General features: G+C 41.2%; 1 protein-coding gene across 1 annotated transcript in view; it reads left to right on the top strand.

Annotated features, from left to right (window-relative positions):
• The window catches only part of esamb (endothelial cell adhesion molecule b), a 48120-nt gene extending 36509 nt beyond the window's left edge, over positions 1-11611 (top strand). The window contains exons 3-9 of the mRNA XM_071536342.1: positions 265-356; positions 1881-2026; positions 3198-3399; positions 3862-3999; positions 10026-10148; positions 10280-10409; positions 11140-11611. Coding sequence (XP_071392443.1) covers positions 265-356; positions 1881-2026; positions 3198-3399; positions 3862-3999; positions 10026-10148; positions 10280-10409; positions 11140-11611 — 1303 coding nt within the window. The remainder of the gene's footprint in view (positions 1-264; positions 357-1880; positions 2027-3197; positions 3400-3861; positions 4000-10025; positions 10149-10279; positions 10410-11139) is intronic.
• Positions 11612-12467: the final 856 nt, after the last annotated feature.

Raw genomic sequence — 12467 nt, 5'->3', positions numbered from 1 at the left:
CTCTCTCTCTCTCTCTCTCTCTCTCTCTCTCTCTCTCTCTCTCTCTCTCTCTCTCTCTCTCTCTCTCTCTCTCTCTCTCTCTCTCTCTCTCTCTCTCTCTCTCTCTCGCTCGCTCGCTATTTATCCATCTACTTTATTGTACATTATCCATTTGAGTCTATGAGGGACCCTCCTCTCAAAGTTGCAGCGTTCTCTGCAGTCAGAGGATTTATTGCGGTCTGTGGGCAGCTGATTTGCCGCGGTTTACTCTTTGCGTGAGTTCAGACCAGGCGTCAAAGTGGCGACACAGGAGGACCCCGGCTGCTGGGATCAGTTGATCCAACTTCAGCTGTCCGGTTCAGGTGACTGGGCACCCTGTGAGTTCAACATCTTACTCTCTTCCGTTCCTTTTATCTCTTGACTTCTTCTTTCTCTCTCACCTCATGTATGTCATCATCATCGTTTCTTCCTCTGCTGACAGCTTTCTTTTCCTTGTGTTTCCTGTGTAGTCATTTAAGGTTTTTCTTGACCGATGCAGCTATATGTTTTTTTTTTTCCTCTCAAGAATATTTTTATTGAATTTTACACAAAGTAAACAAAATATACACAGGAAGTTTGTAAAGTGCACAACAGATATGTCAAGTTTAAAGAGCACATCAGAAATGTCGACTGTGCAGAAAACAGCCATGATAGAGGAGCACATCGTGCAATCTTGTCCCAATCACCCCTCACCCCCCCTAGCCCCATCTACAAGCCGGAATTCCATATATAAAAGGGTACTTCGTCCCTGGAGTAATACAGGAAGGTGCTGGAAGTCAGGTTTTATATTTAGAAAAGAAAGAAAGGGCTAAGTGTTTTTTTTAGCTTGATATTTGTGAGCTTGGCTCCATCTTCACATACCACAAGGACAGCAAAGCCTTTCCAAAAGTCCCTTTTTAGGTTGTCCAATCAACTTAAATGTTTGAGATTATGTTATTTTTCTGATAATCTATACGATTTAATTTCTTTAGATTAGCTAAAAGCTTTTTGTGGTTCTCTGATCATCTCTAATTCTATAGATTGGAAAATGAGATAAGATTTGCTTCTTTTGTGCTTTGGCTCTTGCATGCTTGGAAATGCATTGCTTGAGAAATAAGTAGTTTTGCAGCCCAAATGTTATGTGCAGACCAGTGTGGTGCAATGGAAATTAAATAGAAATGAAAGTAAAATCTCAGTCTAAAAGTCATCACTTGCAGGTGCTACATGTGGAAGTTAGTGAGAGATCATACCATGTTGGTTTTGGAGGAGCAGAGTGCAGCTCAGTGCCGTCTAGGTTGCGTGATGATCCATTTCATTCAGATGCATTTTATCTTTATTCAACATTAATCAAGGCACGTGTCATTATTCTGCTTTTGATGTCATTTCTGTAATGTGCTCACTCCATATTCTCCTGCTGTCATATGATCTGGGCTTTGCATGTTTGAGTGTCCTCAGTTTGTTATTGTTGGATTACTGCCAGCACATGTGTTGGATTACGGTGGTTGAATGTACACAGAGGTCTAAAGGACGCCGCTGATGTCAAGATGTCAGAGGGATCAATGATTAGGATTGAATGACCCCGAGGTCCTTGGTGTTCATCTGGGACTTAATAACACAGTTATAGTTTGCAACTCAAGTGGATGACAAATTCCATTTGAGGGGTTTATTGAGTGATTCTGTTTTTTCCATTTCAGTTTATAGTTTATTCTACTTGGCTCTCTAACGCTGCTCTTGTGCTGATCACTCTTTTTGATATTCCATTTGCCAACGCAGTTCCAGCGACAACAGTGTGTGCTACCAGTGCGGCCCAGTTCAGTGTGGTTTAATTTGATCAAGTTGAGCATTGTTAAACCCCGTCTGTACCGGTTGTGTTGCTGTTCCAGGTGACACCCAGAGGGTGGAGATCCCCAGAGGAGAGATGGAGGTGGTCAGGGGCCAGATGGTGGTATTGCAAGCCTGGTACAGCCCCAACTCAGACATTGCCAAAAACTCTGTCATTTGGCAGTTCGTGGGAAATGAGTCCAAGCAGGTGAGTGGGTCAAGACGATAAACTCAGAAAAGACAGCTGTGACTATCTAATATGGGCCAGCAGGGTGGTGTAGTGAGCAGGGAGCCCATCCTTCACCCGAAGGACACATGTTCACGCCCTTCTGTCGGCAAGCATCTGCCCTGCTGAAGTGTCATTCAGCAAGACACTGAATCATCAGGGCCACTGCTCTGTAACTGACCCTGACCTCTGACCTCTTGTGGAGGGGTGAAAGCAAAAATTGTTTCCTTACAGGGAGCAATAAAGTAATACATTCTGTTCATTGATCCATATATTATCTTCCAGTTAGTAGAAGATAGCTCAGCATATTTTTCTACAAACAAGCAAAACATATGGGAAGCCTGTTGAAGATATCGACTTTTCATTGTACTACATTCATAAAAAATGAATTGCTGGATTTCTTATTTTAGAACCGACCAAGCCTTTCAGACGAGACAGGATGTACATACCATGACTGTACATGCTAGGCCTACCACTTATGAATTTATAAATGAGGAAGTGATTCTCTAATGCGTGATACTGGTATATCCTGAGAAACACATCCAGTGGTCTGAAAGGTGAAAGAGATGCTGATCTGTAGAGATTAGGATTACTGCCAACACCACTGCAGATGTCTAATACATAACGGAAGGATGGAAGGATTTTATTAACAAAGTAAAGGGTGCCACTAATGACATTCCACCTCTACATTATACTGTATATGCTATATATAGCCTAAAGCTGCCAGGGGAAACTGTATGTATGTCCATGCATGTGTGTGTGTGTCTGTGTGAGTGTGTGCGGTCTTTGCAGTGATTATTATAATCTCAGTAGTTTCAGTGTCTGTTGCCTGTGAGCTTATCTCAACCAGAAAATCAGCCTAAAATTCAACATCCACCATCTGTACATACATATCAGGATTATCTTTATGAAGGACGTTGAATTCTGTTATATGGTTAATCTGCGCATCTTAATATGCCTATAGCAAATAAAACCAGAAATATTTCGTTTGAATGACTATCATAGAGAGAGATGTCTCTGTAATAGTCTTTTTAAAATATTTTGTATTCTACAAAAATGTTTATCTAATTACTACTAATTAACATTGTGATCATATATATGCAGCTTGCTCTGTTTTAGTAAGATGTTTCCTTTACTGTGTGGCTCTGCACAGGTGATAAACTTCAGCTCAGGTGAGGTCGGGCACGGCCAGAACGAGTTCGCCAAGAGAGTGGGCTTCAGTGTGGCCATGCCCTCGGCCAACCTCTCCATCTACATCAACAACACCCAAGAGTCTGACTCTGGACGCTTCATCTGCAATGTCATCATCCCTGGAGATAATGGCATTTACGGAGAGATGCGCCTTAATGTCAAAGGTAATGGACCAGTCAACATCACAAGCATTTTAAAGGTTAGACTTTGTCCAGATTGGCTGCGAATGTGTTCGTTACAAAGATTAGAAGCATTTTGATGCAAGAATCTCTAGTGTAAGATCAGGTTATCACATTGCATGCATCCATGTTATTATTTTTTTGTTTAATTTGAAAACAAGCTACTACAAAGCTCACACTGCATTGGATTTAGAAAAAAAAAATCATTATTCATTCATTATGCAATTTGGCTGCCACCCCTAGAAATCGCCCCTTGTTTGGCAATGGATTTAAAGCCTACCTTATGAAGTCAATAGGAACTCATTTTTCTTATATTCTTAACTTAACTTGTGTTTATACTTGCATCTCCTGTCTTGATATCACTCTGTCTGTCTGTCTGTCTCTCTCTGTCTCTCTCTCTCGCTCTCTCTCTCTCTCTCTCTCCCCCAGTCCCTCCCTCTCCTCCAGTGTGTACAATGACAGGGAGCCCGGTGCTGAAGGGCAACGTGACTCTGAGCTGTCAGTCCAGCCATGGCAAACCTGTCCCCCAATACAAATGGACCAAGGCTGCTCCCATGTCTGAGGTCTTCTTCTCCCCAATGCAGAGTGAGTACTTCCTGCTATTTATCTTTCCACAAAATTAGGATGCAACTCTTATGTTTTGTAATTGGATGACAGCAGACATAATTCAAATAAATTCACCAGAACTGGTATCATGCACACACAACACAGATTCACACCTGAGACAAATTTGCCAATACAGTTGAAAAAATGGGTTAGATACAGTCAGGCAGTTTCTGTAACTTCGTCCTGTTCTTGTTGTATTCTTTGTTGAAGGCAGCTTCACAAAAACTACATGACATTTTTGTCCTTTACCAGGATAACATTGGGTAGTTTTGGAGAGGAAAAGACATATTATCTTAACTTAGTCCGGTATGGATTATTCATTACGTTAACATGCGCAATAATATTCCATTTACATTTAGGATATTCAGATATTCTGTTTATGAGTTATTTACAATAACCGGGATAAGCCCATATATGCAGGTTGAGATGTGCTGATATTAGCCGGTATTTTGCCATGCGAATGCCATATCCCATTTATTGTTGGGTTTGCATGTTTCCATGGAGTCACAAGCTTGTCTACAATGTACAAACACAAGCAGCAGGAAAACTATACAGCGTTATACTTTCTCCATGTATACAGGTATATGAAAAAAACTGGTTACTGGTTGTGCCATATTCTGAATAAGACCTTAGCCGGGATAATATTTGCAATGTTAATGTGCATGTAAACAGTCAACGTTGGCTAGCCAGACGGTAAGCTGGCTAAAATTTTCCACTAAACCTAGGTATGTATCAAAACAAATGCTAAACTGTAGCAGAGATCCATAAACCTCGATGAGTAGACCAGAAATATTTAAATCCAGACGTCACGCACTGTGCTGCTGGCATTAAAACTTTCCATGCAAATGGGGCTATACACATTGGAAATGTGTCCTCAGGTCAAATAAAAGTTCCTAAAAGGCCAGACCCGGCCCATGGGCCTTACTTTGCTGATAGCTGTTCCACACTTTACCTCAGAAAAAGATTCTCTATCACACCATAACATTTAGCGTGAAATCCTGTTTACAGATTGTGCTACTCAAGGCACACAGCATACTCTTCCCAGAATATTTGCCTTGCTTAGAGGAAAAACTGCATTTCTCGGTTTCTTTTTGTTGCAGGCTGTGCATATGCTTATATTGTTGTATTAGAGGTTTGTTCCCAGATAATGATGCTGCAGAGAAAACACCATCTGTTTCTGAATAATAGGACTTAGGCTGATTGACCGAGTATTGACTTAACTGCTTTGATCCGCTCCCCTCATCCCATCCCTGTTATAGCAGAAAAGTCTTCAGATTCATACAATTGAAAAGTACTCCCCTGATTATGACCCAGGATTTTGTGTTGCAGTGTGCACACACTCATGCTTACAGTATGAGCTGCCTTACATGCTGTGAACACTCTGAGTGCAAAACCCATGCTCATCTTTTTATCTGCACTGATGTATGCTCTCTCTGACACTGAACCTCACTCGGCCATCATTGCTTATCTCTTTCAGCAATCTCTCTCTCTCTCGATCTGTCTCTCTGCTGATCCTCTCTCAGCACTTCTCATTTCCTGTTAACCTTACTGCCTAACCTAACAAGCCCCATGTCCTTACTTGATCAGCCATCTAAGAGGCATGAGTTGGATTTGGGACGGAGAGCGTAGTACATCTCATCATTCCACCCCCTCCGCATCAGTCTGTACCATTACTTCCCCACCTCACTGTCACACTTTCTCTCTCTCTCTCTCTCTCTCTCTACCATCTTTCCTTCTGCAAAAACCCCAGAGTGGAGAGTCTGTCCCCAGCCCTTGCTTGTCCTTGGGTTCATGGGTAAGGGTTTCAGTCATACTCATCCCATTTATTTACCCCCCCCCATCCCAGCATCACCCACAAACCCTGACATCCCTAGGAGGCAGAGTCCCACCCTGAATCACTCAATTAAAAGCTGTGGAAAAGCTTTAAAGGAAAAAATCAACCCAAACTGTAAATAGGCATATAGGCTTATGTTTCAAAATTGATTATCATCAACAAAAAAAAGCTTAGCAAAGATGTCAAGCCAGGTGATATTGCACTCAACCTTCGCTTTCTTGCTTTTCCCCTCTGAAAGGTGTATTTCTAGGTGGGGAGAAGGCAAATCAATTATGCATGTGATGAGAGTCTGTGCAAGGCATTCATGCAAATGGGCTACATGAACAACTGGCAGTACAATAAACAATAATGCTTCAAGCAGGACTTGACAGTAACTTCTGGTGGCGCTGCTGCCTCTAACATTTTTACTTTGTACTGCCAGCATGTAATTTTGTGCCATCATGCATATCGATGAATGGCTGCTATAGAAAGGATTGTGTGCTATTGTGATAATGTTTTAATGTTAATGTGTGCCTTACACCGCGCTGCCTTTATAAAGGTTGCTGCAATGGGTAGTTAAGTGTCATGATCGGTTCAGTTCATGTATCCTTTATAAAAATGTTGCTTTGCAATAAGTAATAATATAGTGGAGTGCTTATATTAAAAATGATGATGCACGTTGCAATAAAAGCAGTAAACTTGGCACATTCATATCATGAACCATTGGAAACATATTAAAGATGTTAAACTCTTGGAAAAGCAGGTGACACAAGGGGGAGCTAAATAGCTTTAAAAGTGATTTTTCTTACATAACAACTGCAAGAATATGATATGAATGCATCAGTAGTTAGGACTTTGAGACTTACATTGCTATATGTGTTGAATCCACATACCCAGAAAATGTAAGCTAGTAATGTAGTTATAATATTTATTGAAGTCACAATTTGTAATTTGCAAATTTGAAAAATTATTGGCCCGCCACATGCAGCAAAGTTTGATTCACTGAGCCTGAGATTGGGAATTAGTGTGAGACTATGTATGTTTATTTAGCAGCTTATATATGGTTAGTTCATCAGACACTTTACAAACAACGTGAATTGCAGTTACATATATCTTACAGTACTCTTGAGTTGATCATGGGTTGATTTTTCCCTTTACAGTATGTGTTTTGTGTTAGATTTAGCTGTCAGCCTATTGCATTTACAGTACATCCCTCAACTTTTCATTGTGTGCTATATTTAGACTGCCAGTAAGCCGACACTCTGACTTAAAGTCCAGGTCTTCCAGGCAGGTTAGAGTAGTATTAGATAAACGTTTTTTTTTTTTTAGCATGGCTCAACGAAGATATGACCCTCGTTGACCGTCTGTCTGAACCAAAGGACATAGAAACACTGTGGTGTGGCAATAAAAAAAGACAACAATACAAGTACTATAAACTGAAATTATACAATTATTTGCAGAATTATATATGCAGAATTTATATGAATTAATCAATAGGCAGATACAGTATATTATCATTCTGATATACCATACAGTGCTGCATACAATCCCATTTTAGTTATATTTCTTGCTTTCTTCATATGCTTTTTATAAATATAGTTATCTAATCTTCCTCCATTAGTCCTGTAGAGGGACGTGAATGATACTTAGTAGATCTGGGGAGAGGAACACTTGAAATGATTGTTACTGCATCAGTTTTCTGATTCCTTTCCTCTTATGAATATTGTGTCTTACCACATGAATTAAACATTAATTCTGTGTTTGTGGATTGTGGATGTAAATTGCCAAAACTAATACACGATAGCTTGGATGGAGGTACTATTCCATGTGCATCAAATAGCAACATGGCTGATTGACATTAATCACATTTCATGTGTCAAGGCTCTGACAAATGCTTCTCATTGACCTTGCAGGGATGGCAGCGTAATGTGATTAATACTCCTGTCTTGATGTATGTAACGGTAGCTAACGTCAGATTCCCTTCAGCTCTGTCGCTGGAACCTGATCGCTGTGCGAGCTTGAACTCTTGCCAAGCTCAAAGTCAGCTGGGTCTCTGCTAATCTGTCAAAATTGGGTTTGGTTCTTCACAGCTGGTTTTCAACCCTGGGATTAAATAATCAGAGAGGGACAGGTACACATCACACTCATCTGCAATTGTTTTATTTGGCACCCACATTGATTTTGATCTCTGTGGCATAACCTTTAATACTCTGGTTGAAAGGTTAACACTAAAGTCTTTGGCTATGATCTGTCAGTTAATACCAATCTTACGTGTTTTCAATTTTCAGGTTTTTTATTGTGTGATCACATGGTTTCACATGGTTGGAAGAATTAGCAGACCAAGACCCTGATTTACTAAAGCCTTTCATGGGTGCAAAAACTTTTAGCATGTGCAAAGCCAATGACATAATCCCTGATTGGTCAACCAATGACTATAAACTTACCCCTGATTGGTCAACCAATGACATAGCCACTGATTGGTCAAGCAAATTGTCATGCACCGATCACAAGTCTTAGTGCTGACTTTGAACATAGGTTTTTGTACCCACCAAAGGTTTTAGTAAGCCCAAGGCGAATAGATGATGCATGAAAACATTACACTTCCCACTGAGTGTTTTTTTTTAGTTTGGGGTGAAATGGTGAGTATGATTTAGTCCTACTGTGGTTTGTGCGCCCCTATCTATCCTTAGTACTGAGGGTGCAGGAGCAGATGGTGCAAACAAATGTTATCAAACACAAAGCCCAATCCCTGCTTCGCTCCCATGACTTTGGGATAAAGGCAGCTGTTTGGACACAGTGATTGTTAAGGATTTTCTTTTGTCTCTCTCCATAATATGTAGATTGCTGTACCTTGACCTGTCCACTGAGGTGATTTGGATGAGTCATTGGGTTGCATTACTGCTTTTGGGGATACTTTTGTGCAGAAAGCAACAGGCGTACGCTCGGTTTGTTAAGGTTAGGAGGACTCCACCCCTCCACCAATAAGGTAGAAGGGTTGTCGACTGTACAAGACAGATTCACACCCACTGTTGTTTCCTTTTATATGCCCATGAAAACAAAAACACATCTGATGAAAACATGCTGCGATGTGACGTCTCCGAGTGGATTTCAGAGGATTTGTTTGATAAGTCCCTCATAAAGTGTGTTTATTTTTCTACAGCCTATGTTTGTAACAACACAGCATTTTAAAGCCAGATGTGCCAAGAGGAACAGATTGTGTTGAATGACAATACCCAGCTGTGAAATCACTGAGACGGATGCACAGGCTTATCTGCCCTGTCGTGACTACGGTGTGAGAAAAGATGTAAAAACAGATATTGCTGACAAACGGCATCACATAATGTATGTTGCAAAAGCAGAATCCTCCCCAGAACCCTATGTCTGCACTAATGGGAATCTACATGGTGTTGTTGTCGGGTAAAAACCTTGTGACTCCAGTTTTGGTGATTTCTATGTTTTAACTTAAATTGAAGGATTACATGGGCTGAGAAAGTTCTGGGCTTATGAAACCCTTTCAGACCCCATTGGATAAACTGAAATGCACATTCATCAAGCTAAAAACAAGTCTGCTTTTCTTAGTTCCTAAAAAGTTGACATTTTGGAGATACAAGGTTTTCACCTGACAACAGAGATGGGTACCGATACCAGACTAAAATAGGATGTCGGTATCAGAAAATTTCCTGCGCACTAAAATCTGATACTTTGAGCCACGTGTAAAATGTTAACATGCAACTTGATTTTTTTTGCCTTTTTCACAGCAAAAAATGTGTTACATCTCAATTATATTTGACAAGTGACCCCAAGCTAATGGTCTCAGTCTGTATTTTGATTTTTTTTTTTTAATGGATTGGACCAGTACTCATTAGCGCAGTACAGTTTACAGTACAGTCTAATGCTAGGAATCAGCACCTGCAGGCAAAGAATGGTATTGGTGCTTCCCCTCTATATAGTAACTATCAGAGAAGATTTTCTAGGAGAATAAAGTGTGATAGTATCTTAAAATTAGTTTCCATACAGTTCACTGTGGTATTATTGTATGTACTTGTGTTAGTTACTACAAAAATAGTCCCCAAATGTGTAATTTTTTATGTAACCCATCTGTATAATTAGCATTTTTATTATTTTGTTATTGTAGTTTAACCTAACTGACTTGAACAGCTCTGAAGTGTCTGTAACTCTGATTTTTTTGCAGACGAGAGACAAGGCACCCTCAGGCTGAGCAACCTCACCAAGAGCATGTCAGGGAAGTATGTCTGCCGAGCCAGCAACACTGCCGGCTCCGACAGCTGCTCCATTAACCTGGAGGTCATCACCTGTACGTACACTGTAAAAAAAAAATACAGTTACCTCCGCTGCACAACACACTGCCATATTTACAGTGCACCCCTTGAATTACACCGCTGTGACTCTTTGAAGTGTAAATCCCCTCTGCCTCCTCTGTTCCAGCTTCCAATGCAGGCATGATTGCGGCAGCTACACTGGGCTCCATAGTGGGACTGGTGGCCATGGTGCTCTTCCTAATATTCATACTGAGAAGGAGAGGGGACACTGAGGAGGAGATAGCCAATGAGATCAAGTGAGGTTTTTACTGTTTGTGTGTGTAAGGAGCATTAGGTAATCTATGACCTCTATTGGTGACCAGGAAGAAATGCAACAAAATCGATGGAACTGATCTCTGCCTCAGCCATGTTCTATGGAGACAGTTTTTTGCAAGCCAGAGTTGTGTGTGGTCATAAATAAATTGACCTTTGAACCCGCCCCAGTCACTGACCTTTCAACGTGCAGCCAATGGTTTTACAGCAGGTGGTTGTAGTACACCCACCATCTTTGTAGTCTTGTAATGATTACCAAAATGGAGGAAAACCTCATACTGTGTGTTGCAGAATTTCCCAAGCTGTACAGCAACTCTGTCAGAAAATACAAAGACCATACAAACAAGACTTATTACGTGTTGTTTGTGTTTTCACTTACCGTGCCTTGAGATGTATAGCGTGTTGCATGGAAGCTGTAGGCAGAGGCAAATTCTTTGTTTTTTTAGTTAGCGCCACCCAGTGTGCTGGAGAGGCTACAACATTGCGTTGTTGTATTCCAGTGGGATTCCAGTAGGTGGGGTGTTTTGTTCCAAACGGAGTACAAATCTATCAACCCCCTGCAGATATTATGGTCATTTTGTTCTACCGGGCAGTAAAAAAATCGTACCTGTTGCCTCGTTAACATGTCATCTTGATTTCACAAACATACCATTTTTTATTTTATGACTCTGTTGGCTTTCTCTGATTCGCTCTCTCTCTGTCTATCTACCATAGGGAAGATGCTCAGGCACCCAAGCGAGTGTCTTGGGCAAAGAGTAACACCGGCTCAGACATCGTGTCCAAGAACGGCACGCTGTCCTCTATAGCCACCAGTCCCCGGCCGCGAGACTCCCATCAGCCCAACTTCCACTACCCCTATTCCCCCACATCGACGTCCGACACGGGCTCTGTGATCAACGCCTACCAGCTGCGGCCAGGAGAAGCCAACACCCTGCAGGGACTTCCGGGGTACAACCTCGGCGGGACCCCTTCACGGAAGCATAAGCGGCCTCCCAGTACGAACGGGGCCCCTCCGCAGATCCTCCGGAGCCCCATGGCCAGCGCCCCAAACCGGACTGAGGGGGCCCAGCCTCAGGTGCCGCCTCCACTCACTGTGTCCCCGCAAATCAGCTCCTCTTCCCTGACACGCATGGGAGCTGTCGCAGTTATGGTGCCCGCTCAGAGCCAAGCTGGCTCGCTGGTGTAGCAACATCTGATGGAAATTTTGAAGACTGGAGAGACACTATGCTGGAGAGACACTATGCCTTGGAATGGAAAGCACGTTTTCCATAAAGAACTGAAAGAGTTTATAAGAGCAGAAAATATCTCACAGGTGGACTGTACTTCAAGTCAGCACAAACTTTACCCACCTCTGTTTTCATTCAGTTGACTCAGCATTGTTTTTAATTTCATTTTCTTTTTGTATGCTGCACTCTGGTTTACCAGAGAAAAAATGATATTTTTATTTATAAGCTTGTGAACAGGTCTTCAAAATGGTATTTGACAGTGTTACGATTATCGACAGGTATACATAAAATGCCAATTATTACAAGAGAGATGTGTTAACCTAAGCAACTCTGTCTGGATACTGTAAGCCATAATCAACAGTACTAACATTTTACTTAGGAGTTTTGCAGTTCTTGCAAGAAGTGACGTGATATTTTTGGATACATTTGTATATTATCTGGATAAACAGAATACTGTATACACATTTTCACAATTTCATTGCCATTTATATTACACAGTTCCTGTCTATGTAAGAAACACTTTTTCTCAGTCCGCTTCTCTCAGGCTAACTATACTTAAATACAGCACAATCACTATTCAGGTATTTCAAAGGGTGTCATGTTTTGTTACCTTTCGAAAGGCCAGCCTGCTTCGGCCCATACTTACTTGGTGTTTACCTAAGGGTCATTTATTTAACCAAACAATGTCAATATGATTTCATTGCATTCATGTCTACTGAGAGAAAATATTGCCTATTATGGTAGTTGGAATGTAATCAAAATAGTGAGTATAACGTTGTTGAGGTTGATGGGTTATAACTATTTTGTTAAAGGTGC

This window comes from Centroberyx affinis, unplaced genomic scaffold (genome assembly GCF_046629955.1).
Source record: "Centroberyx affinis isolate AG114_WGS23_722 - 3 ecotype Tasmania unplaced genomic scaffold, CSIRO-AGI_Caff_v1 ptg002859l_1, whole genome shotgun sequence".
NCBI classification, from domain to species: Eukaryota; Metazoa; Chordata; class Actinopteri; order Beryciformes; family Berycidae; genus Centroberyx; species Centroberyx affinis.
The sequence above is the reverse complement of the archived record's forward strand: the minus strand, read 5'-3'. Positions and strand labels throughout refer to the sequence as shown.